We start from the raw sequence: 26,129 nt of genomic DNA, 5'->3' as shown, positions 1-26,129 counted from the left end.
AAGATGAATAGCTATTTCAGCCCCCCATGCTTGTGCATGGATTGGCTCCTGATCATCCTACAGTTAATTCCTGCATTTGCACTGCTGTCTGAACAAATAGGAAGCTAAAATCTACCTCACCTTCCTGCAATTTCAGAGAGGAATCATATTTTTCAGGCATTTGTACATCTGACCAGGTCCAGGTCTGTGTGCCAAGCTTGAATTTTTTTTCACTAAATAACCAGAAATCAAAACCAAACATGATAAAATAACCAATATCTACCCTTTTTTGAGATACAAGTAAGTTTCCTGGGGTTTCCCTATCTTTAGTTCAGAGTATCCATTTGCTGCAATCTTTGTCTTTTTCTTTTTTCTTTTTTCTTTTTTCTTTTTTCTTTTTTCTTTTTTAATTGACAGCAAAAAGTAACAACAGCAGTTGATACTTCCAAAGTCAATAAAACCTGGAACTAACTGATGGATTTTGTTTGCACAGAAAAGAGACATTGAAAACTTTCAAAACACCCAGAAATTTTTTTCATAATTGATTAAAAGACAACTCCAATGATTCCTTTAAGTTTTATGTTCTGCTGGCTCTGGCTGGGACACAACTTCAAAATTTCCATAACTCCAAAACAAGCAGATGAGTTTAGATGCTCTAGAGAGGTAACATTCTCTCATTTATCTTCTTTCCCCAGATTAAATTATGATTTGCCTTAAAACCATATATAGAACTATAAGTGATTTTTCAGCTTTATTACACCGGTTAATTCTCCATAAAGGGATTAGGAAGAGCAGTTTCTGACTCTACACCCAATACTCACAGCCACATAATCTGATGAGCATCTCCAGTGCTCTTCAGTTCTCATGTCATTAAAGGTTAAGGTCACACGTCTGCCTTCTTGCACTGTGATCCTCCATTCACACACTCGGTTATGTGGATATAGGTTGGGATAGTTGGGTGAAGTAAATGTTCCAACAGGTGCAGTAAGATCCCCACCACATTCTGAAATATCCAGATATTGGTACACTTCTCAGAGCAAAGCATTGCTTATAGAATTATAGCAAAAAATCAGTGTTGTGAGAAAGAGATCCTGAGAAATTGATTTGATCGGCCTACCCAGCCTGTATGTTTGTCTAAACAGCCAAGATCCTGCCAGTCTTTATCACTCAGTCATAAAAGCAGTTGAGTATTTCCTCACACTCACAGGTTCTGCAGAATAGTCAGATCTCTGCATCCACCTCTGCATTAATTTTTTTGGTAATAGAGTTTCTCTTCTAAGTTTGCATAATAGGATCCTAGGAGTGGAATAACGTTCTTTTGGAGTTTGTTTACCCTTTTGTTGTTTTATTGCAGAATCAAACATGAAGAAAGCTTTCAGCTGAACTTTTAAATGAACTGGAAGGAATGAAGAAGGGCTGGCAGGAGATTTTTCAGCACAAGTATTGCAAAGGATTTCTAAAAAAGTAGCCATATTTTGGTAGGACAAACATTGCATGGACATTGAAGACTGTAAAAGAAATGTGAAGCAGGAGTAGGTCTATGTCCTCAGTCCTGATTAGAGCAGCTCTTTGAAGCCATTGTACTCAGGAAAAGGGGCAATTGGCACAAATTGAAACACATGAATTTTCACCTGAACATATGACAACAATTTTCCCTGTGAGGGTCATTGAATACCAGAATAAATAGACCTTACTTATCAAGAGGTATATGGGAAGGGTATGTTAGGACATCCCTCGACTCAGTGTTGAAGAAAAAAATTACAGAAGAGTGTGCTTCCTTGTGCCACTTATGGCAATATCCATTATTGCAGGAGATTGCTTGCTTCACCAAGTTGCAGCTCAGATAAGTTGTTACCAGAGAGCTCTATTCATACTTCCTCCAAGTTTAAGAGCAAATACACACCACTCCAAAATCAAGTGATCTACAATATAAGCTGTATTAGTGCAATTATGGTCTGTGGTATAAGTTACTTCCTGAGAGTATATTTCAGCTTTACAAATCTAACCTTCAGTACTGGAATCAAAGCGCAGTCTGAATCCCCGTGCATTGACTGATCCATCAGTGACAAACTTGACATAAGCAAAACCGTCAGAGGTGTCCACAGGATCAGGGAGAGTATTACCACAGTACTTGCCCAACAAATTTCCTGGAAAAACAACATGAGAAAGAGAAATTTATATAAATATATTATTTATATTTATATTTATATTTATATTTATATTTATATTTATATTTATATTTATATTGAAGGGCCACTTCCCAATTTAACTGGACAGGCAGGATTAAACTAGTGGAATCAAGTTATTGCTGGCAAATTGTTTTCCTTACTTTGCATCAGCAAGCAAGGCAGGCACAAGCAAACACTGCACATTGAAAAGGCTCACTTTGTACCCAAAGTGAAATGCTTTCAGGAACGTCTGGTGAGGTTTCATAGTAGGACTAGGGAGGGGAAGACAAACACTGAAATAATTCTCAGACCAGAAGCGTTGTATTCTCGGATCTCCAAGAAGTCATTTGTGCACTCGGAAGAGTTTTGAATATCTAGGCCTTCTAGTCTGATGGTAAGATAGTGGCCCCTGGGACCCTGCAGAAACCATTCACACAGCAGGTTGTCTTGATAATGAAGGTCAGGATACCCTGTGCTTTCGATGATACCAGTTTGTCCTATCACTGTCCCACCACAGGGAGCTGCAAAAGGAAGAATATTATTTGGTTGACTAAAGAACCCCAGAGAGATGATCTTTCTCCTAAACAAAATTTAAAGGTAAGGTACAACTGACTTGTTCTCTAACTGTGGTAATAAGACAGGAATTGCCCTCCAATTAAAAATCTTCCATGTTTTCAATCTAATTCGATCAGTCCTGGTTGCTGTTTTGGCTTGGTTTGGTTTTTTTCCCATTCCCCCTGCCCCGCTGCCTCCATACCCTGCCATTGCAAACACCCCTTCCACTCTTTCATATCTCTTATAATTTGAATAAACTAGCAATTTTCAATCTAATCTCTGTGCATATTTACCAGAAAACCTTGCAAAGATATAACAGGTAAATTACAAAGAAATGAAATTTGCTAAGTGTGGATCTCAGTTTTTATGACAGGCAGAAGTTGACTTCTGGTTGGGTCAACAGTTATAGTTCAGACTCCTTTTTTCTTTCATCCCTTCCCATTCACTCCTTGTGATGTCTTAGTGAATAATCACTGCACAGTGTGTAAAACAGCTATTAATTTTTAATTTTCTCTTTCTGAACACTCATTTCTCTCCAGTACCTGCAAACATAAGTTTGTAATTGTAAGGCATATAGCTAATGTGCTCACAGGCACATGGTGTGATTCTTGGGGTAGTCATGTGTAGGTCCAGGAGCTGGACCTTGATTATCCTTGTGGTTTCTTTCCAAATCAAGATTTTCTATAATTCTATGGAACAATACTCCCAGGTGGAGTTTACTGGATTTTTTTTTATTATTTTTTTTTTTAGTGGATTTGGTGTCTCTTAGTTACAATCTTTCCATGGCAGTAACAGTTGTGCTCATACTGTCAGTTCCATGAATCATCAGTGCTTTGTTTCAGGATGACTGGCATTCAGCTAAGATAAAGATATGTATATATGCAAGTTTCTTCAGTTTTCACGTGCAGAAATATGATAGCACTCTCTTAGGCTACAATGAGCAAAATTCTGTATAAAACAATATAGTTCACTACTTTGCCTTTGGGAAATTAACAGTCCTAGACTTTCCTATATAAGTGATACTAACATAATGGCTGTTATTCTTTGAAGATTATTAACATTATCAAACCCAAAAAAGTAGCATAGCTCTGAATCTGATCAAGGATTATTTTTTCTTGAATTAATGTTTTTTAGTGCTTTCTAACCCTGTTTTTGCAGCTTGAGAACAAGTAACTAAAGTAATTCTTTCCCAGATGACAGACAATGGCTCATTCCTTTTCTAATCCATTATTATGCTGCCCCTGTTTGTCTAGCAGTTTTATTATAGATTGATTTAGATTTACACAGAGAAGCTCCTAATTTGTTCTTCTACTGCCAGTGCTCAACTGATCTTCACATTCCCCTTCAGAACCTTGCTCATGAAAGTGACACTGACTTTGCACGCTGAAAATCAAAGTCATGTTACATGACTTTATCCACACTGACCTTTTTTCTACTGCCCCTTTGACAATTGTCTTTGACAAGAGGTTATCCTTGTCAAAGAGTTGTTTCTCCTGCTGCTGGTCTATGAGCTCCATCCTATTAATATTTCCCTAATTTTCAGCTCTTGCTAGGTGCAGAACATGCCAATATTCAGATGCCTTAGCTCTAACACTAACTGAAAGAGGCACACTCCTGTAAGCCCACCCACAGGTCTGATTTAAGCCCTATTACAAAAATCTAACACTCGAGACCAAAATCTTTTTTAAAATCACAGCAACTTATAAATGCAAGCATTACCAATGGAATATTTAGCATTGAATCCCACGTGTGTGGCACTGCTGTCAGACCTGAACCTCAGGTACATGACAGCTCCTGAGGATCTCTGTGAGCCTGGCATCAAACCTCCACACAGCTTGGCAATGAGGGGGGCACTGGAGTCAGCACCACTGCGGAGCTCGAGGTAACTGGAAGTGCAGCTGGAAGAGGAGACAATTTTCTTTTCAGTGTATGGCAGTAGTGGTTCAAAATCATTCCAGTACACGCACAAAGCCATGAAGCTCTAGTGAATTAGATTGGTTTCCATGCAGTGTGACCAAGACAGAATCAACAAGATCATAATCCATTGCAGTTATGTAATAATTGAATCAAAAGAAGTGCTAGAAACATTGAGAAAGACAAATCTAAAACTCAGTCTATGATCAGATCAGATCTGACAGGAGCAAATTCTGGGTAGGGATATGAAGAGCACTGGAAAAAAAAAAGAAAAAAAAAAACACCATTTTTTTGGCAGGATTCAGATTCAGCAGATATTCCCTATTAAGTCTCACTGAGAAGTGTTGAATTAAGGGACAACAAGAAGACAGATTAAGGGAATAAAAATTCAATGCTGGAGTCTATTTAGTTGGGAATACAAAGACCTAAAATAACTATAAACTTTGTCTTCAGAATGGTGCAGTGTTCTGGAAGCCAGAAAACCTTTGGGATTCTCCACCCTTCACTATTTTTCCTGGATGTGGTTTCATAGGCTGACCTTTGCCTTACAGTGGTCCAGCCTCTATCAATGAAGCTACATCAGCTGGAAAATAGCCTTTTTTTATGTTTCAGGCAGGGAGTGCAAAATGTGTTCACCCATTGCAAACCAGCCGCCAGGCAATGGAGGAGGGAGGCAAAGTGTCATGGTGGCAATCCATTGGCTTTAAAAGCACCCAAGAGTTCAGATTACTGAAAACCTGAATATGAAAAGACTACAGGGCACAGATTTTACAGAAAGCACCTTTCTATCACAGATGTTTCCACTTTTTCTGTCATACTAATTTCTGTTACGCATTGCAACATCCTAGGAATGTAAACCAGTGACCTGATAGCTTCATTGATCTCTCAAAAATTTCTTAACCCCATTTGGTTTTAAATATAGAATTGTTTGTTCTCTGGGAGGAATTAGAGAAAGTAACAGAGAAAGAAAAATCAGAATAGAGTCTCTGAAGAAAAATAGGCAAAATAATGTGGATGTATACTTTGGTGAAGGTTCAATGTAAAACTGATCTTCAAATTGCAGTTCTACTGCATGTCCATTGGGAGCAGTTATGGTCCAGACACAGTCAGCATGTGGAGGATAGTTGCTTGGATAGTTGGGGGAAGATGTATATCCACTGGGGTTGAAATCATTGATATAAATATTCCCTCCGCAGGCTGGGAAAGAAAAGATTGCAGGTAAAAAACATGAAAAGGAAATGGGTGAGGCATCAAAAATATGATCGCTATATTCCAACACAGTTTCCTTTTGATGTCATATAGTCACATCAAAAAAGAAATGCATTCTATTGCTTGCTGTGGGAAAACATTTTAATCAGTAGAATTCTATATTCCTGTGCTCCTGCTTACCTAGTTCTCCTCATTTCCAAATGTTCAGGGCCCTGAATTAAACTGCTATTACTTCTTCCTTGGATTGTTTATAAAACAAGCAGAAAGCATATTTCTTGCCTTGTTCCTATGCCAATTCCTAAGAGCTAGGAAGTCCACAAATCAGAGCCATAAGTATTCCTGTGATTCATTCCCAACTTCTACTTTCCAAGAACCAAAATGTCTGTTTCAGATAATAACGAAGGAATCTGAGGCATGCCCATCAAAGCAAACATGAGGGTTTGTTCAGGTCCTTTACCTGACAAAAATACTGTTATTTTGACTAGAACCTTTCTGTCCCAAACCCCCTCTATATTATAGCAATACTGGTTTAACCTGCGGCTTTACTCAAGTTCCATAAATTGAAGGGGTAGAAATGCTATTGTACAGCTTCACCTAATCACCTCTGAATTCTCTGAAGTAATGCTAATTCTTTGGGGCAGCAGGGAAAATAGGCAGAAATAAAGTACTTAAAGGTTTGAGCTGATTGGCAGGTTGCCTTAGTGGTTTAGATATACAGTTTAACAGGTCTCCAGGCATGCCAAGTGGCTCTGTTATGAACACAGTGGGATAACTGCAAATGCCAAACTTGTGATTTCCTCCTGGGACCTGGGTCTCCATTTTGTTCCTTCTTTCAAAGAAGTTAGCTTTGGTAGTTAATGTTATTTTCTCAGTTGGGTGTAAAACTTGTAAGAAATGTTGCCACCTTTCTAGACACACTACCCCGAAAAGTTCCTAACTTCATTTAGCGCTTGCACGGGGTATTAAATGTTCAAAATAAAGTTCTTGTTTCTAAGAGTTTTTCCTTTCCTGTATGAATTTTTAACATCTCTTCCTAACTGTAGATGCTACTTTACTACTAAAGGTTTGGGGTTTTTTTTAATCTGTCTTTAATATCTTCAAGTTGTGTGACCTGAGCCTGACACTCTTTAAAAAGGAGAAATCTGAGTGTCAGATTAGAAGTCATGCACTATAGGACATTTTTGCAGACATCCAATATTAGCAGGGTTAGGACTTAGAACAAAAATATCCTTTAAGAGGACAAAATCCATGTTCCATATGTATAAGTTGCAGAATTTAAGTTTGTTACCTAGACTTACCTAGACTCTTAGCCTCATATTTCAGTTTGAATCCTTGCCCCTCATTCCTGCTGTCAGAAGTGAAGTGGACAAACAGCTGATTGTCTGTGGTGTACATGGTAGAGATGGGGCTGCTTCCACAAAACCTTCCATTCCCTCTTGCAGACACCAAAGGTGGGGCAGCATTATCTAACCCATTCTTCAGCTAAAACAGAAATTGATAATATTACTCAAGCAAACAGCCCTGGAATGTAAATTTCATACACACACCATCCTAATGCTTCCAGGCAGAGGGGAAATTAATAAACTAGTGATTAATTAACGCGCTGTAATAAAAGGAGAGAGAATGAGACAGAGAGAAATATCATCTTTGGTATTTTTCTTTGGTGTGTGCACCCCATGACATTTTGAGCTACTTTACTGACACTGAAATCTGTAAGATTCAATAGCTTTAATAGCTTTGAGGATTTGGTGACTCAGCCAATAACCTCACCTCTACGTAATCTCCATGGATGCAGGAAGTATCCTCGCTCTTAATCTGGAAAGGCTGTTCAAAATGAACAGCAATGATAAATCCAGTGGTTACCACAACATGCCAGGAACAATTTAGATTAGGAGAATAGTTTTGAGGGTAGTTTGGGGATGTTATCACACCCCTACTTGTGTGCAAATAGCCTCCACAACCTGAAAAAAAAGAAGACAAAAGTTGAAGCAAGGACAAAACCCCAAAAGCATCAAAACCCTGTCTCCTAAAAGATATGATGGGTTAAAATAGATGTTGAAATGAGTGTATGAAGAGCTGAGGGGCATATAGCAATGCACATGATGAATGATCTCCCAAAATTGAAGCTTATAGATTTCAAGATGACACACACCAAAATTCCTAACCATGAGACTGTTCTCAGACTTAGCAGATGAATAAGCAGGCAGCAATGTCAAGGACCTCCATGGCCTGAGCTTATCACTACCCACCTCGTCTGAGGACATTACTTCTAGCCATGGACCAAAGCACTGCCAGCTGCCAGTCAGAAAAACTTCCCCTTGTTGTCACTGTTGCCCTAACACTTTCTTGGTGCCTTGGCCCATTCAGGAATCTGTTATCATTCCTGAGTTCCTGTGGGAGGACTGTTGCTGGAATTGCTGACATTCCTGCTAGAATTTATACAGCTTTCTGCATTTCTCGCTTTCTGCTTTGAGTAATTTATTTTCTTCTCTTTCTTGAGCATTCTTTCACCCTTCAGCTGAGCTCTTAGAAATTTAGGCATACCCTTTGCTTCCTTCTGAGAAGTGACTGGTTGGGTTGAATCATGCTTTGTTGCATTACATTGCTGGGAAAATAGAAAATTTTACCTTTGTAGATTCAGACATTTATTAACACATATGCATGAGAGGTGAATAATTAGATGTGTGTGTGATTAATTAAATTGTAGACAGCTCTTAACAATGCCAGTCTCTTACCCCATTGTTAGCAGCAAGGCAGACATTTATCTGAGGGAGAGGAGAAACGAGTCTTACTTTTGTGATAAGAGGCATTAAACCCAGCTCCGGTGACACTTGCATCTGACATGAAGTGGATGAACATTGCATCTCCAGTTGATCTTATTGGCCCAGGAGGTTCTCGTCCACACAGAGTAGCCAGTACTGGGGAAAGACTATTGTCTCCTGAGGTGAAAAGAACACATTAGTGTTAAAACTGAACCATTCCACACCTGCCTGTTTGTTGCTGTGGCTCACACTTTCAGGAAGGTGCTTTTTAAGACCTTTAAACCCTTACATATTTAGAAATATTTTTATAGATCATCAAATATTTTGCTAGACTTTGCTAATTTTATTTTAACTGGCAGAATGTCTCAGAATAGAGGAAATGAGCATGTTCTCTCTGCTATCTAGATTGCTTAAGCTCAGTGGAGATGAGAATTTGAGATAATTGGACTTTGGCCTCTACTGCATCCTGTCAGGGTAGGGCAAGATTGGCTTCTCACCATCTTTGATAATAAGTTTGTCATAGTTGCATGAGCTGTGAGATTCTATGTCTAGTGCCAGGATATTGAATTCCACAGTGGATCCAGGAGCTCTAATAAGCCAGATACAGTCCTCAAGATTTCTGTAATTCATTGGCCAGTTTGGTGAGAAGAGGAATGAAGGTGTTTCTTCAGTTGTTACAGCCCCTCCACATGCACCTGTCATAGACAAGAAGACAAAAAAAAGAAAGCAACCTCTTTTTAAACTGAGTACAGCCCTCATGTAATATTAGATGACAATCCTATAATAAAGCACAGAGAGAATATGTGCAGTTACAGTAATGCAGGAATTCTTCAACTTCAGTTTGGACTGGAAGTATAAAACTTGAAAATCCTCATCTGTAAGGATGTTCCTGCGCCACCTGCTGCAGCAATGATGTGACCTATTTTATTTTGAGGAATAGCCAATGAAATATCTAAAAGCATCTACCACAGTTTAACATAAGTTATTGTGCACATTTCATATCACAATGGCCAATGATTTAGAATGTTTTTTCAAGAGGGATCATTTTCCATGAAAGCATAACAAATATTTAGATTTAATTAAATACCTGTGTAATGAAAAATTATCCTCTAGCAACATGCTTATTTTTAGAACACTGTAAATTAGTATATCTAAGAATCTCTAGAAATTGTTTTTAAAAAATAGTAAAATGCTTCATTAAAATATCTCTCAAAGCTTTCTCTCATTAATAACTTTGGCTTTCTCTAGTGGGGAAGTTGGTTTGGAATTCTTTAAGTACAGTTGAGTGTATCACCGGCTGTACCACTTGTAACTGCAACTCACTGAAAACCCACCTCTAGCAATGGTCCGTGTAACAGCAGAAGTGTCCACTGCATCCCACTCCAAAAGAAAGCCTTTTCCAGTCACAGATGAATCTGACTGGAACTGGATTGTCATTGAACTGCCAGAGGATGCAAAGGAAGCAGGGGCTGCACCACAGTATGTTGCAATAAGACGAGAATGAACTGTGGGCCCATCATACACCTGCAGAGAGAAGAACAGTGCTGTTCCTCACAGAACTGGATTTTCATCTGCCCATACTCAGCAAATCTCCAAGGAGAAAATCACCCTCTTTAAATGAGTGAGGGATCTTTCAACAAATCCAAGTTAGAGAGAAACCTCTCCAAGGGAACAAAAATTTCCTTTTCTATTATATACTGTTAAAAGTGAAGTTTTCATAGAAGAACAATCTGAATGGAAGTCATCAAATTCACCTCATTCCCTATCACAGGGCTGCTCTTTGGGGACGTAGAATGACATCCCTCTTTAAAAAAAGTCCACAGGTACATTTTTTATCCCTGATGGGAAAAAAACCCCCATGATATGCAAGGAAAAAAATGGAATTACTTTTTTTTCCCTTTATCTTTTTCCCTCCACTGAGGAACATATGTATTTGAGTTCTATCAGATAAATATGCAGAATTATTATTTTTCATTGTATGTATCTATAACCCAAAACTTGTCTGGTTACAAGATGTTTCTCCTTTGCCACCTTTCCAGCTTATTTAGTTCTTCTCATGTACCACCCAGTAAAAATATCCAGTAGAGAAATAATGTTAATATATGAGATGAAATAAAAAGTTTTACTTCCTTTTTGAACTAATATTACATTTGAATATCAGTCAATAATGAGCTGAAAATATTGAACTAGTATTAACTTTCTCACATATATAAAAAGGATAATTGATGAATTAACTGCTTAAAAAAAATAAGAAAGCAAGAAGAGATTTACCTTATTTAAGTGGTTATGTTAACTAAGTTCAGAAAGAAGTAGTGTTTTCTATTGTTCATTTTGCTTAGCACCATGACTGCTGTATTGAAGAAGCCCCTGCTTATTGCTGGGGGGTAGGACTAGATCTGTAAAAGGCCCCTTCCAACTTCAAACTATTCCACTATTCCACTTTTCTATTTTTTAACCTGGCCAGACCATATTACAGGGAGGTACAGAAAAACAATCACACTGGAAGAAAGAGGCACCTTTCTACCACCAGCAGCCAAATTACTGATGCAGAGAGCAAAGAAGGTTCAAGTAGAGAATTGTTCCTTGTAGTATTTTAAAATTACTTCATTTTTAGAAGCATTGAGATGTTACTATCATTGTTGTCCTTAACTGAACCAGCAAGGAGCAAATTTCAGTCTGGTATCTGACCTGAAATTCTTGAATAGTTATATTCAGGATTGTACCACTGCAGACTTATTTTTAGTAAATTTCAAACTTGCAGATTGGAAATATCTGTTAGGGAGCCAAAGAGTATATAACTCTTCCTATAAATAATAATTATTGAAAGGACAACAACCCAGCAAAAACAATAAGCCACACCAGATCCCAAGTTGTTGGTTTCTCTATTCATCCATTTTACTAAAATTGATTAAAATAAAGTAACTTTTCAGAATGAAATCACCTTTAGGTTGTCATACTGGCAGCTGTGATGATTTTCGATATCCATCTGCAAGATATGGCCGTGGATAACTTGGGAAGCATTAACGCTTATCCGCCACTGGTAATTGGAATTATGAGGATAACTCCTCGGCCACTGTGGTGAAGCTATTTGTCCTCTGCCTCCCACAATGTCGTTTCCATACACTGAAACACAAGAAAGAGACAACTAATGCCTCTAATTCATGTAGAGTAAAAGAAGCCCTGGGGAGCCCATCTGACTTAATTTACTTAGGACTGGACAGTGCTGTAAAGCTGTAAGACATATCTCAGGCAGTTCTAAGATGCACATCTAATTATTTTCTTGTTTTCAGAGATGCAGTGTTCCCTTTTCTGAAGGAAATTGCCCATTTGAGCCATATGGGTCTAACTGTAGGAGAAGCAGGAAGACAGCACATCTAAACTCCTCTCTGACTGTGACTACTTTATATTCATTTCGACCCAAAATCATTAAAGAATTTTTTTAAATGCCTGTGCGTGTTATGGCGAAAAACGGTTCTGACTTCATTGAGGTCTGAACTATTGATAATTCATTTTGAAAAGGAGTTAAATCTCAAAAGAAAGAAAATTATTAGAAGTTTATCTTGCATAATCAGAATGGCTGGGAATGTTCAGCTTCAGCAGTCTGTTCATACAGCAAGTCAGATTGATTTTGGCAGTGGTCCCTTGAAATTTTGGATCTATAAATTGGCATAATTTCCTTTTTTCTAATTCTGCTCCCTGTTTGATGGCATCTAAATCCAAACCAGAAGATGGACACTGTCACACTCAAAAAGCAAAATGGAAAGCTGGAAAAGAAACACTTTTTTCTTAATTTGCTGATTACCTAATAAATAAGATATACTTACATGCACACAAATTCTGTTCTGGCATGTTTAAAAGCATCCCTTTACGTTCAGCAGATATTTTACAAAATACTTTTTAAGTGAATTTACAGACTTTTTGACATCAGCAAATATTTTCTAATAGACTTTAGAGGGTCAAATAATCACTGTTTAGAATAATTTCAGAAGTACTATGAAAGAACAGTAGTTTTCAATCAAATTACATCTACTTACAGTGAGAGAAGGTGGCCCTGAAGCCAACATCTGTGCCTGAACTGTCCGAGACAAATTTGACCCACAGGATATGTCCAACAGTTGATGTATAATTTGAAGGCAAAGAGTTCCCACAGAATCGTCCTGCCAGCGTGCCTGTGTCACTCCCTTCACGAATCTCCAGGTAATCTTTGGTGCAGCTACTACTATGCTCCACCTGAAATGCTCTGTTTCAACAGCAGTAGAAGAGCATTAGCATGGATATGACTGGCACATACTTCAGAGTGTGGCCTGCCAGGCCATTAACCCCACTGTATATGGTATCCTACTGTAAGAGTTAAGAAAAGGGCAGCAATAAAACCCTCAGCACCTGCCAAGGCCACCAATACAGGGCACTCACTTTCCAGCCCCTTATTTTATAACAGAGCTTCAGTGTGAAGAGTTACACATTTTAAAGAGTATTCAAACCCTTTTAAAAGGTCTTGGTTCTCCAAGAATAATCATGACACTCAGAAAGCCCTGAGATATAACCCAGATTTTTAATGTAAATCCAGTGAGTGTTGGGTGCAGAGAATATTTTAGCCCCTTCATATGTGTATTATTTCAGCACACTCTGTGGTGAGAAAACAATTGCTAACTTATTCGTAGTTAACACATCAGAGGTCAGAAATCCTTCAGCAGTTTCTCCAGAATTATAAAATATTACTGTTTCTCTGACCTTTCTGACTTTTACATATCTGGATGTGTAAAATAATAAGGATTGTTATCAACTCTTCTAAACAACTTTTTACCAAAGAAAAGGAATGAGATACAGTAATCAAATTATAAGTTCTTAATTATTGCACCAAGCTGAATGCTAAATATATTCCAAAATTGTCTGTTATTCTTGGTGAAATGCTTTTATACAAACCAACGTGGTTTTCAGAAGCAGGCTAGGAATATATAACAAAGATCCCAGAGAGTGCCTCTAATAACCAATGCCTTAAATATGCATGCCTTCTGATACTCTGGTAACAACTTCTCCCTTTCAGATTTGAATATAGCCATATGTGTTCAGCATACCATGCTGTGAAATGGTTCCAATCACTCATCTGGATATATTTCAGAACAATTTAAAGCTAACCCTCACATTTCAAGGTAGACATTTCAGTTCAGACTAAGCTGAAGAAAATTAATGCTTCATACCAACAAAACTTTATAACTCCCTAACATTAAATGAAATAAAACAAATAAAGATTTCTAACACAATTACTCCATGCTTTCCAGTATTTTCAGCTTGTCTTTCAGCTATGTACAACTGAAGAAAAAGAATTAACATCTACTCAGTGTCACTTTATATAAGTGAATGTATGTTCCACTGAAAGTTTCTGCTTCACACTAGAATTTTGGGTTGTTTCTGAAAGGTTACTGCTTATTTTGTAGCCTTTTGAAAAATGTTTTCAGGCTTTTGGAAAACATTTTGGAAAATGTTTTCAGGCTGTAGTGCTTTTTCTCTGCTTCAGTGAGTTGTGGAGGAATAGAATGTCCCTTTTATTCCATTAGTGAATCAGCACATGCCTAACAAGTTGTGCCTTATGCAGTCAGTGTGTTACCAGAAAAAAAAAAATTTCCTTTTGTTCTGATTAACTGTAAATGCAGGTTTCAGAGTTAGTTTTCTTTTTCTGCTCATTCTTGGTAAGCTTTGCTAAAGGTCAGTGCTCTCTTTCTTGGCAGCAGCCACTGTTTGATGCCTGGAAATGGGGAGGGTCAGAAATCTACCTCATGGGTAAAGAACGACCTAACGGCCCTGCTAAAGGACTCTGCATTATTCTCCACTTGACTTTCCTGTCAGAACTGTTCAAAGGAAAATTAGCTTACTGAAGGGAAAACAAAATTCCATCACATATTCTTCTGATTCTTGTTGTAGTTCCTTTGCTTTAACTGTTTGAGGAATTTTGAAGAGTTTAACATCAATTTTAGAATCTCAGAATAGAATCATAGAATGTTTTGAGTTGGAAGGGACCTCAGTGATTAAGTGGTTTTCCAAACCCCCTGCCATGGACAGGGACACCTTCCACTAGACTAGGTTGCCCAGAGCCCCATCCAATCTGCCCTTGAACTCTGCCAGGTTTGGGGCATTCACAACTTCTTTGGGCAACCTGTTCCAGGGCCTCATCCCTCTCACAGTAAAGAATTTATTTCTAACATCTAATCCAAACCTGTCTGTTTTCAGTTTAAAGCTATTTACCTTTGTCCTCTCACTACAGTTCCTGATAAAGAGTCCCTCTCCATTTTCCCTGTATGGCCCCTTCAGATACTGGAAGGTTGCTAAGAGGTCTCCACACAGCCTTCTCTTCTCTAGCCTGAACATCCCAAACTTTCTCAGCCCATCATCACAAGGGAGGTGCTCTAGTCCCCTTTTCAGCTTTGTGGCTTCCATGCCTTTCTTACATTGGGAGCAACAGAACCATATGCAGTGTTCTAGGTGAGATCTCATGAGAGCAGAATCCTCCCTCGACCTGCTGGCCACACTCCTTTGGATGCAGCCCAGGATTCCTTTGGCTTTCTGAGCTGCGAGTGAACACTGCTAGCTCATGTCGAATTTTTCATCAACCATCACCTCCAAGTCCTTCTCTATAGGGCTGTTCTCAGTCACTTCTCTGCCCAACCTATGGGCATATCTGGGATTGCCCTGACCCATGTTTAGGACCTGGCACTTGACTTTGTTAAATTTCATGAGCTTTGCCTCAGCCCACCTCATAAATGTGACAAGATCCCTCAGGAGGCATAATCCTACAATGTGTGGAATACCTAGGCCCTTTGTATTAATAATATATATAACAAACACTAAAATGAATCTTTACATTGTAGGAATTTCCTTTGTAAAGAAAAGGCAGAGTGATGCTAAATTTGCTCTTCTTGTTTATAAGTAATAACTGACTTCTTCAGCATCCCATGCTGCTGAAATAATAAACCACCTATTTATATAATGCTGTACATACCTTAAGATAAGCAATGACTAAGACAGGGAAACACTGATTGCAAGCTGCCACTGACCCCTGCTGTGTTCTCTTTCCAAGTTACTCTAAAAATATGTTTCAGCTTTATCATTCGGTAATTACATTTCCTAATAAACACAAAGCATCCTTCCTTCAGGTCTGTTAAAGGCTGAATAATAACCCCTGGCAATGCACTTACATGAAGGACAGCTGGAGCCGGTTGCCAGGGGAGCTGAGGATTGTCCAGACACACTCGCTGTTGTGTGGATATGGCTCGGGATAGCCAGGGCTGTTGAAAGCTCCTCTGTCCATGTGGAAAGTACCCCCGCAGGCTGCAACAAGAAAGAGACAGCAGAGGCTTGGAAAGGATGGCATTTAAAAAAACAACAAAAAAGCTTGACAGAGACAGAGCATTTGGTAATCAAGAAAACATTTCTCCTTGTATCTTTCTTCTTCAGCTCGTTGATGTACTTGCTGAGGTGTTGGCCAAAAAGTCAAATGGCTACAGAGGAGGTTCAAAATCAAGAGGCAGAGTGAAAAAGAGGTAAAGGATCTCTTCATTTTCTGAAAAGTCAGAGGCATAAAGAAGTAACACCTTATGGACTTACATGATGACGATGCAGCATAGGTGGCATGGAAGCCCCTGGCAGTAATGTTGTTGTTGGAGATGAAATTCACCACCAAGGCATTACCAAAAGAAGTGATAGGATGTGGCATAGTAGTGCCACAGTAACGGCCTGAAAAAGAGCAGACCAGAGAGGAAAAAAAAATGAGTGTTCAGCTTGTAATTACTACTGCTAATTTAACATTTGGAGTTAATGCCTGACAACAAGAAGGAGTAACATTTGCTGCTTACAATTGTGGTTGTCAATTCAATCTACATAAAAAAGAAATACTCTGTTACATTTGCACAAAACTTAACTCTTGTGGCAATATTTTTTAACAGAAAAAGGACCTCCTGCATTCCAGAAATCCTCGTCCCTAGTTATTCTGTTGTTAAGTTCCCTCAATGAATATGAAAAAATGAGGAATTACTGCCTAATTGGAAATAAACTCCAACAAAACCTATATATCTCACAGCAGTTTCCATTTCACTCAATTGGTTTATGATGAAAAAATAAAAAACAACTGAAAAATAACAGACCATTTCTCTTGTGATGAATTGTAACATAGGGATTAGGAATATGAGTAATGACCTGTCAAAAAGGCATCTGACAGCGAAAAGAAAGACAACAGCTAATATCATAGAATCATGGAATACTTTGGGTTGGAAAAAACCTTTAAAGGTCATCTAGTCCAACCACCCTGCAATGAGCAGGGTCATCTTCAACTAGATCACATTGCTCAGAACCTCATCCAGCCTGACCTTGAATTTTTCCAGGGCATCTACCAACTCTCCGGACAACTTGTTGCAGTATTTCACCACCCTCATTTTAATTTTTTTTCTTTATATCTAGTTGAAATCTAACTTCTCTTAGCTTAAAACCATGACAACCTCAATATGCCTTTCTAAAATGTTTTTCCCCATCTTTCTTACATGTCCCCTTTAAATACTTAAAAGTCCTCTTGGCAAGTGAAAGCCAAGGATAGGAGACAAAAAATGAATTCTGCTCCTCTTTACAAACCATTTAAATAGACTGCAGCCCCACTCCCGATAAAGGAGCATGTGCAAAAGCAGAGTAAGGGAGAACATAATAAGACAGAGATATTCTGAATTTTCCAGAAAAGAATTAGAGGCAGCCCTAGGGATATCAGGAGTGTTGAGACCACCCTGTGGCCTGAGCTCTGAATTTTGCTGCTTCAGGCTGCTCCTGGCACTTGAAGGGAATGGTACTGTCCAGAGAACTCAGAAGAAAGCTGTAGAAAACTCAGGAAAGAGCAGAAAAATTAGGCTTTCCATGGTGTGATGAAAAACCATTTTCTGCTCCCAGAAGTCTGCAGCTTCCTTACTTGTGTTTAGCATGGACTGCACTTATTTGCTGTGCTTCTGAGTTATGTTATGTTTTTGTGCAGTTAACTGAAAATTCAATTTAAACAGAATTGCTTGATTCCCAATATTGTTCAGGTGAGGAGGATGCAAAAGGCAGCTGGAGTCAACACCCAGCTGCAGGTTAGTAGGAGCATAGTCAGAGCCTGGGAGGACTGCCATTCACACTGAAGACTTATTCTCCATTCTCAATTTCCTCTGGCCAGAGAGGCCAAGAAAATTCTGTTATCAAAGAAGATCCATGAAGCAGAAGACCATGAACAGAAAACCTTCTCCTGCTTACCTTGGGTGTAGTTCTATATAGATGAAATACATGAGGGAAATGTACAATACCTTGAAGAGGTGCTTCATAGTTATTTCCATCCAAAATCTCCACAAAATCCGTTGTACAGTTTTGTCGATTGTTTTCAATGTCAAAGTCGGTGAATGAAAGTGTGACATGGTTGACTGGCAACAGCAAAGAGTAAAAAATTTAGGAAGAAGTTTGTAATTTCACAGAGAAATAATTACACGTGAACAAATGTTCTTTTTTTCCTCTGAAGTCAATCAGTCCCCATAAAGCATATCATCTGAAGTAATTTTTTTCATTATATATTGAATAAATTTGATGTAAGTGTATTAACCTTTAAGTGCAAAGGTCCTGGTAAATCTCTTTCTGTTAAATCTGGTAATTTCTAGTTCAATCAACATTAGAAGGACAGGATTTAACATATACACATGGATCTAAGTTTCCTTGTTTCTCGACAACTTCATTACATACTGAAAGCATTAGCAAATAAAACATGGAAAATCTACAGACATTCAGAAACAAAACTTATTTCTACACACCCATGACCTGCTGTCCCTTTGCAATCTATAGCATAGATCTGGACAAATGTGTCCTGCTCCAGGCTTAGAAAGAGCCGCTTCTGTCATCATATTGCAACATTCCATATTCATCAATTGGACTGGTCAAAGGATCATTAACTACCCTCAGCTATACTTGTACAGAATTGGATTTTCCACACTCCTGGACTGCAGGCTATATAATGAAAAAGAGGATCTCTGATTCAGGGTATTTTTGACTCTCCTACTACTCTTGCTTGTCTGATATAAACAAAGGTGAAGTCACAGCTGGCAGAAGAGAAGCTGTCCTTGACACCAGTCTGGGACATGAGTTACTACTGGCTTTAGGGTTCCGTGCAGTTTGAGTGGGTCAGAAATTGTCTAATGATTTAGATGATAACTAAGTTTTCTCCCACACTGACCAAGCTGAATTTGATACAAATATTTTGCTTGTCACTGGGCCTCAGTTAATTGGCTTGAATAACCTGAAATGACAGACATGGAGCCCAGGCTGCATTCAGCAGGGTGCTGCTGACTGGCATTCAGCTGCATACGCATGTTCTGAAATCCTTTGTGTCCTGTCTGTTCAGTCAATTACAGCTATCAATGCAGGTCCTCAGGATACACAGCAAAAAGGAAAAACACACTGGGTGGGCAGAGCAGGAGACTTGTTGGCCTTCCCAGTAAAAGCAGAACAGGAACTTTGCTGTGGCCTGCCATTGGCTAAATCTATCAAACATGCAATGCAATGCAATGTACATATGTTATTTATTTATGTAATGCCACGTGACGGCGCAATGAAGCCACATGGAGCTGTAACATAAGGCATGAGGCGGTCCTGCTGGGAAGTGGAGGAAGTCACTGCTTCTTATATAGCATTTTTATTGTCTCTCATACTCATGTAATTCAGGAGACAGCAGTCATGTATGAGTTTTCAGTATGAATCCAGGGAAAGTTTGTCTTTAAAAATAAATGTTGTATAGGTGATGAACAGCTCAGATGATATCCTTTTCACAGACATTCTATTTGTATAAGTAACTACGCTAAAAAAAATAATTACGTATCTCCTAATTTATGTTTTGGTATTTTCTTGGCAAACTGATATTTGTTTTATAAACTAGCAAAATAAACTTATAAATATGATTGAAACATTCTAAGATTTTAACACTGTCTAAATATAACATACACAACAGAGGTACAATAATTGTTATTTAAAATTAGGATATTAGGACACTATTATAGAATTTAACACAAATTGAATACAAATTATTTTTAGGAATCTTATGCAATGTAAAGGTAATAGAGGTTATACAAGGTAGTAGCAATAGCTGATGGAAAATATTTGGTGTTTTACAAATTAATCATTTATCTGTGTAAAATTATGAATAACTGAGAGTGTATCTATGCACATATATTTTTGTTTGGATTTGAAATCAAGATTTCTGTGTACCTTGTCTCATTATTCAATCTGATTTTTTTAATGTTAACAGCATAGATTTAATGTAACACAACTCCAGCTTGAAAACTCCAGCTTGAAAACTCTGGACCAGAATAACATCAGCTAACACAAGTGGTTTAATTACATGAAAACCCTTAGCTTTTCTTATGAATCCAACTTCACATATTATTCAACACCTCATTTATAATTGTAACACTTGGGTCACAGTAAATAGACCAAGATGACAAAGTTGTAAATTGTTTTTCTCACTAAGCACAAAATCTTTTACAGTGAAATCTGACTTGTGACAGATTGAGAGGGCCACACTCACCAACTACCAGGATGCAGAACTTCCTAAAGAAATAAAGGAGGAACTTTGCATTGTTATTACAGAAAAGAAGATGAGGATGTTAGTCATCCCAACCAACTATAAAAGATGTTTTTACTTACATGGTTCCTGAGCCTGAATAATCCAGCTGCAGTTCTGATTGTTTGGGTACTTGGCAGGATACAGAGGAGAGGAAATTGCTGCCCCAACTGAATCTGACTCTATGAAACTTCCACATGCTTTAAACACAAAGATATAGATACATATAAAAATATTTATATATACAAATCACCTTGCTTAGATTCTGTAGCAAAAACGAATGAATAAAGTGTAACATGGTGCATCAGCATGAAATGAGAATAAAATTCGCAATAGCATTTAATCAGAAGAAGAGACTTAAGGATTAGTTCTCAGCACTGGCTGCTCTTTCTTGGCCTGGATCCACATGCCATGCTGCACCTGGCTGACCATCTGCAAGAAACCAGAGTGACTTTAGACCTGATAGTTTTCATCTCTTTGTAACCCAGAAGAGATATCTAGGGGCCAAAATAACTTGGTTTCAGGTTAGTGCAATACACCCATTTCTCTGGTGATCTGTCTATGTTGGCAGCTAGGAAGAAAAAAATCGTAAGTATCTGTCCACAACCATCCAGCAGCCAAGGGTGGCCCCACACTGCATTGGCAGGATCCTCTTTTGAGCTGTGTCAGCAAAACTGCAATTGTGTGAGGTGTTGCACACACACTAGAGCTTGACTGCCTGCAGAACATTGGCTGACAGTGCTGAGTGCTGCCATGCCTCATCACTAAGCTTGCTGGCTGCTCATAAACTCCCCAGGTCAGAGTTTAACACACACCTGCTTTAAACTGCAGGGTGAGGAGATGAGTACCAAAGAATGAGGTTCATTTATTGTGCTGTGCTGCCTAAAATACCAAACAAAAGATAGAACTTAGTTAACTTAGTTTTCTCAGGAAGAGATTAGGGTTGCTAACACCCTAGGCGGGGAGCACTCACTCAGCAGACATGGTTTGCGCGGTACTGAATCCAGTAAATGTGATCTGAGAAAGCTGAACAGTTTAGGCTCTCACAGCTGTTAGCCAGAAATGCCTAATTGTATCTAACTAGTACCTCAGTAAATGGGGTTTCTGAGATTTTTGCTGATACAAAACTCTCCTTTTCTTTATAATTTTTCACAACATTTTCAAAGAAAGAAACATTTCTGGGAAAAGCAATAATTTATAGTGAAAAGAATCCTGAGAGGAAAATGAGAGAAACTGATTTTCTCTGCAAAAATTAAATGTCTATATCTTGGGGAAAAACTGTTTCCCAAATTATCGAGAAAATGCAAAAGCAAATCACCGGGTATCAAATAATATGTAACTTCATGAAAAATTCTGCCCAGTTGGTGTCATTTGTTATTAAAAGGGAAACCATGTAAAATACCAATTAGTCTGCCACAAATTGGATAGTTGATGTTTGGCAGGGCATGCAGGCCTGAATCCATGGTCTTCATCAACAGCACCACACAGAATCCTTTTACAGCTTTTCAGATTCATGCGCATGGATGGACATATAAAATGTTATTTTGTCACTAGGTCTATGGAAACTGCCAGTTGCATATTTTTCTCAGGAGAGTTATGGACAGCTAACTCTCTAGGGAAGAAAAATAAGAGGCAACTGATGTGTGTTAGATGCCTTGCTACAAAAAGTATGATTTCTTTTTTCTGAATTGAAGAATCTAAGTTGATCCTTGGACTTTAAAGTCTTTCACATATAATTTGGAAAAAAAAATGTTCCCGGTAAAGATACACACTGGTGTGCTCCATAGGTAGAAATTACACTTTCCATTATCAGCTTTCTAAAAGACTATGTCTACCAAGTGGTGATTAAATAAATATGCATTAATGTAAATGATGAAATTACCCTCACTGAAGTGAGCACTGAAGCCTCTGTGCTGGATAGTTGCATCAGAGTGCAGTCGGATGTACATCTGATTCTTGGAGGATGTGATAGGAGGAGGATGCTGTGTTCCACAGAGTGTTCTAAGAAGTGGTGCTTCATTGTTAGGACCATCAAATACCTGTTATGAAAGGATCAAATGAAGTATTTGGTTTCAATGGGAGTATTGAGAAGACTTTCATTTCATTGCCTCTCTTATGTTTCATATATTTTGATCATGATATAGTCCTGCTTTGGGCAGTGCAAACAAACTCTACATTGCCTATCTTAAGTGGCAATTTCCCAAAAATGCATATCTTTCAGGCTGAAGCTACTGTGACCCTTGCAACAGAAATGCCCCAAGTAAACATCTTCTTTCATGTGTACTGGGTATTAAAGCAACTCTCCTCCAGCAATCCTGATGTCCCTACATATTTGTTATTTTCTGTTAATGGCTAACATGAGCTCCTGTGTAGCTTTCATTCAGTTAAACCCTACATCTTGTCTCAGTAAAGATTTCCAAACTCACCCTAACATGCAACGGGTGCACCAGTGAGAGCTATGACTCTGGATAAAAGGTCACTAGGATTATGGTTTTTAGATCCAGCATCAAGGATCAGAGTCCTATATCTATATTTTATAACAGTTTTGAGTGCTGAATTATGCACATATACATGAAGTGCTATTTAAGCAGAGGGTAAAGAAAAGTAAAAAAAAAAAAAAAAAAAAAAAAAAAAAAAAAAAGGAAGAAAGTAGATAGGTTTACAAAACTTCACTTTTAATTTTACCACAAATGGCTTCCTTCTCTTTTTTCCCCCCTACAGCTGATAATTTTGCTTCCTTCCTGTTTCACAATCAGGAAAAGAAGGACAGAGAAGTTAGAACCAATGAGTTCTTAACTTAAAAAACATCAAAAAAACTTCTCTTTGACAAGAGAAAGCACAAAGAAAAATGGCCACAGCCTGTCTCTCATTAATCCTTCCTAGCACTCCAGCAGAAGTGATTTGTTGCTGCTGTGTTTGGAGTCATGGGACAGTCTCAGAAGCACCTGCCTTCAGCAGTAGGGAGGGCTGGAGCTCCCAGCACAGTTGCATCACCCACAGAACCTTTGGGTTGCAGAAGCAGTTGAATTCAGTTCCTGTTTCAGCATTAATGTCCTACCCTTCCATGGGCGTACCATTTAATATAATGGAGAAAAATACGGATTAAAATGTGTATAGGTGTACACAAAAGTGGATCCAGGATGATAAAAGCTATATAAAAGCTATCCAAATGACATCAGATTAGAAGACATGTACTTTTATTGAGAATGTCTTCTTTTACTTCAAAATGCCTCACATTCTAGCAAGTCTATGTGAGGCAGCACCAATGAACTAAAAATTTTTAACTAGACTGTGTAGCATAATGCAATGTTTCTGCCTCCAGTATTCAAAGGCTTTTGAACACGCTGGTGAAAAAAAAAAAAAAAAAGAACAAGAAAAAAACCCCAGCAGCTGAGAGAAAGATGACCTGTCTCAAATAAACCTCAGAGCTAAGAAACAAGGGACAAAACTCCTGCTTAATCCCCTGACATACCCTACACAGTCAATGCTGTACTCATGAATTAAACATTTGCCTATGATTCTGTGAACACTAGCTAGCTGTGTGGGATCTTGTGATGGAGTATTAAGTCTGCAATGCCTGTTAAAATGAGTACCTGGTAAAGACACCCAAAAACATCCATCCATTCAACCTTTTCTTCTCTCTTGGCAGCCTGCCACAATCAGCCCTCTAATACACAGTGTGCAGTGTTTATTCTTCCTCTGCACATATATTCTGTATATAAATCAAACTGCCTGGAGTTAAAAACCACAAACCATGGAATGTGGGGGGGGGGGGGGGGGGGGGGAAATAACCCTTAGGAATTAAGGCAGTGTCTTTCCCTAGACAGCAGTGAGAAGATTTTATCTGAATGCTGGAACTGAGAAGAAGCATTGCATTGACAGGGCATTGAGAGAGGGCCTGACTACTCCCAGTAAAATGCTGGCTTTGATCTGCTTGCCTCTGCCCAGCTGAGGATAGGACCAGGAGGACTTCAGGCTTGCAGTTAGATCAGAAACCACAATATTCACACAATAGTTCTGTAAAGAGGTGAGTCTCTGCAATTTCTTAAAGTTATTTTTAAAATATCTGAGAAATGCATTTTTGTGGCTGAATGACTAAGTAAAACCGATGAATCTGCTTACTTAAAAGCCAAGTTTTCAGTTGCATTGTGCATAGCAGCAATTCCCTTTCCATAGTGAACATAACTGAGTGACTCATTGCCTTCTTCTTCAAATGTGTCCTGAATTTTGCACAAACACATGACAAAAAGATGTCAATTTTTGCCTTCTAAGCAAAAAATCCCTCCACATATTTCTAACTGTTCTCTCTTGAAAGATTCATTTTGCCAGCACTTGGAATACATGAAGTCATACCTCCTCTCTATTTCCTAGAAGCTTACCTTTCTACATTCCTGTGTTTTACTGTTTTACTACAACAAGAAAGAAAAATAACATTTACTTAATCAAACTCACTGGACAGAATAAGCTATTTCTCACTCCCCTTTCCAAGACCTTGTGCTACAAGCACTGCCTTCTGATCCATGTTCTCCTCTAGTCTCCAAATACTTGAAACTCTTGCTGACCTGAGCTCCTGGCATAGCATCAGATACATTATTGGTTAAACATGGTCCAAAAATAAATCAAATGGTGCATTCACAATTTCTTTCCCTCCATTTTCCTTCCAATAAACAAATTTTTTGTGAGTCACTCTCCTGTGTACACAGGGGTTGGTACACAGAGAGAAATTAAAAATTTACTCAAGTATGTTGACAATAGCAACAGAAAACTCTTCTCAAAGATCTTATGCTTTCTACATAATGTAATTGAGTTAGACTTGGGATTAGAGAAAGGCTATATTCTCTCCTTTAACAGATGAAGAGACGGTCATCTGTTCTGAGAACAAATAAGAAAGAAAACTAAGGTGCAGAAACAGAGGACTCAGCTAAATTTAGAAAGCTAAATGAATGAAAAATGTGCTCTCAGCACTCCCTCCATTGGCTCTAGAGGGAGCTCAGGGCAGTTATCCCATGATTTACCATCACAGGCTCAGAATACATTTTGCTACACCTAGATCTGTGCTCAGATTCATAGCTGAAAAGACTAAGCAGAACTGAAAAATGCACCAGGCTTTATGGAGTTGCAACATAGCCAAGAAGCAGCAGACATAAGTATTTTTCCTCCTCCCCCTTTGCTCACATAACACACATGCAATGGAAAACCTTACAGGAAAAAAATACATTTTCATGTGTTCCCCATAGAAAGGGATTTGTGGTAGAAATATTTGAAAAAAAAGTCTTGAGTCATAATGCAGGAAAAAATGAATGGATCTAGAAGGGAGAGGGTGAATAAAAAGACCATTAGTTCACTCAAGCGTGGAGGGAAGCCCCAAGAGAACTCACAGCACAAATCAAATTCACACCGATGAGTAAAAATTCAAGAAACAGAAAAGGGTGGAACCTCTGTGCTATTCATACATGGTAGTTATTCCTATATTAGGGAGAGAAAAACAACCCACCTGCTTCCTTAACTGCCTGTATTTTCCATTTACACAGCTTTTGGAATGCAATTCCAAAACCATTCAGTCAGACATCTACTTATATTTTCCAGCTACTCTCTGTCCCCTCACTCTCTTCTCCTATGTGTGAGGCAAATAGCCAGTCTTGGAACGAGATGAACACAAATCACATCTAGGTGTTGGTAACAAGTGATTCTCCTATTATTGGCATACCAGAAATGAAAGAAACCTCATTTACTCCTTTCTTGCCCTGCTGGTTCCCCTACATGAGCACTGAAAAACTCTACCTCATACACCAAGGCCTCAGACCCCTTTATAATCTCTTGGCTTCAAACTAGCATTCCCCTTATCAATTTTCAAACACTCTACTTGGTGGGCAGTGATTGATGTCTGCATCAAATTAAAATCTCCAGTTGTGTTTGCACAGCTGGGGCTAATTG

At 38.5% G+C, this 26,129-nt stretch overlaps 1 protein-coding gene across 2 annotated transcripts in view; it reads right to left on the bottom strand.

Moving 5' to 3' along the window:
- Nucleotides 1-26,129, bottom strand: part of CUBN (cubilin) — a 139,964-nt gene that overhangs the window by 39,686 nt on the left and 74,149 nt on the right. For both annotated transcript variants that reach the window (XM_083877487.1, XM_083877488.1), the window contains 17 exons: nucleotides 22,078-22,234; nucleotides 20,279-20,395; nucleotides 17,899-18,012; nucleotides 16,187-16,315; nucleotides 15,778-15,910; nucleotides 12,622-12,827; nucleotides 11,529-11,710; nucleotides 9,922-10,111; nucleotides 9,085-9,282; nucleotides 8,618-8,764; nucleotides 7,596-7,786; nucleotides 7,124-7,307; nucleotides 5,639-5,813; nucleotides 4,422-4,600; nucleotides 2,459-2,668; nucleotides 1,986-2,126; nucleotides 801-982 (listed from right to left, as the gene is read on the bottom strand). In XM_083877487.1, coding sequence (XP_083733613.1) covers nucleotides 801-982; nucleotides 1,986-2,126; nucleotides 2,459-2,668; nucleotides 4,422-4,600; nucleotides 5,639-5,813; nucleotides 7,124-7,307; nucleotides 7,596-7,786; nucleotides 8,618-8,764; nucleotides 9,085-9,282; nucleotides 9,922-10,111; nucleotides 11,529-11,710; nucleotides 12,622-12,827; nucleotides 15,778-15,910; nucleotides 16,187-16,315; nucleotides 17,899-18,012; nucleotides 20,279-20,395; nucleotides 22,078-22,234 — 2,835 coding nt within the window. The remainder of the gene's footprint in view (nucleotides 1-800; nucleotides 983-1,985; nucleotides 2,127-2,458; nucleotides 2,669-4,421; nucleotides 4,601-5,638; nucleotides 5,814-7,123; nucleotides 7,308-7,595; nucleotides 7,787-8,617; nucleotides 8,765-9,084; nucleotides 9,283-9,921; nucleotides 10,112-11,528; nucleotides 11,711-12,621; nucleotides 12,828-15,777; nucleotides 15,911-16,186; nucleotides 16,316-17,898; nucleotides 18,013-20,278; nucleotides 20,396-22,077; nucleotides 22,235-26,129) is intronic.

Source organism: Zosterops lateralis, assembly GCF_965231275.1.
Source record: "Zosterops lateralis genome assembly, chromosome: 1".
Classification (NCBI taxonomy): domain Eukaryota; kingdom Metazoa; phylum Chordata; class Aves; order Passeriformes; family Zosteropidae; genus Zosterops; species Zosterops lateralis.
Note: the sequence above shows the minus strand (reverse complement) of the source record. Positions and strands in the feature narration are given on the sequence as shown.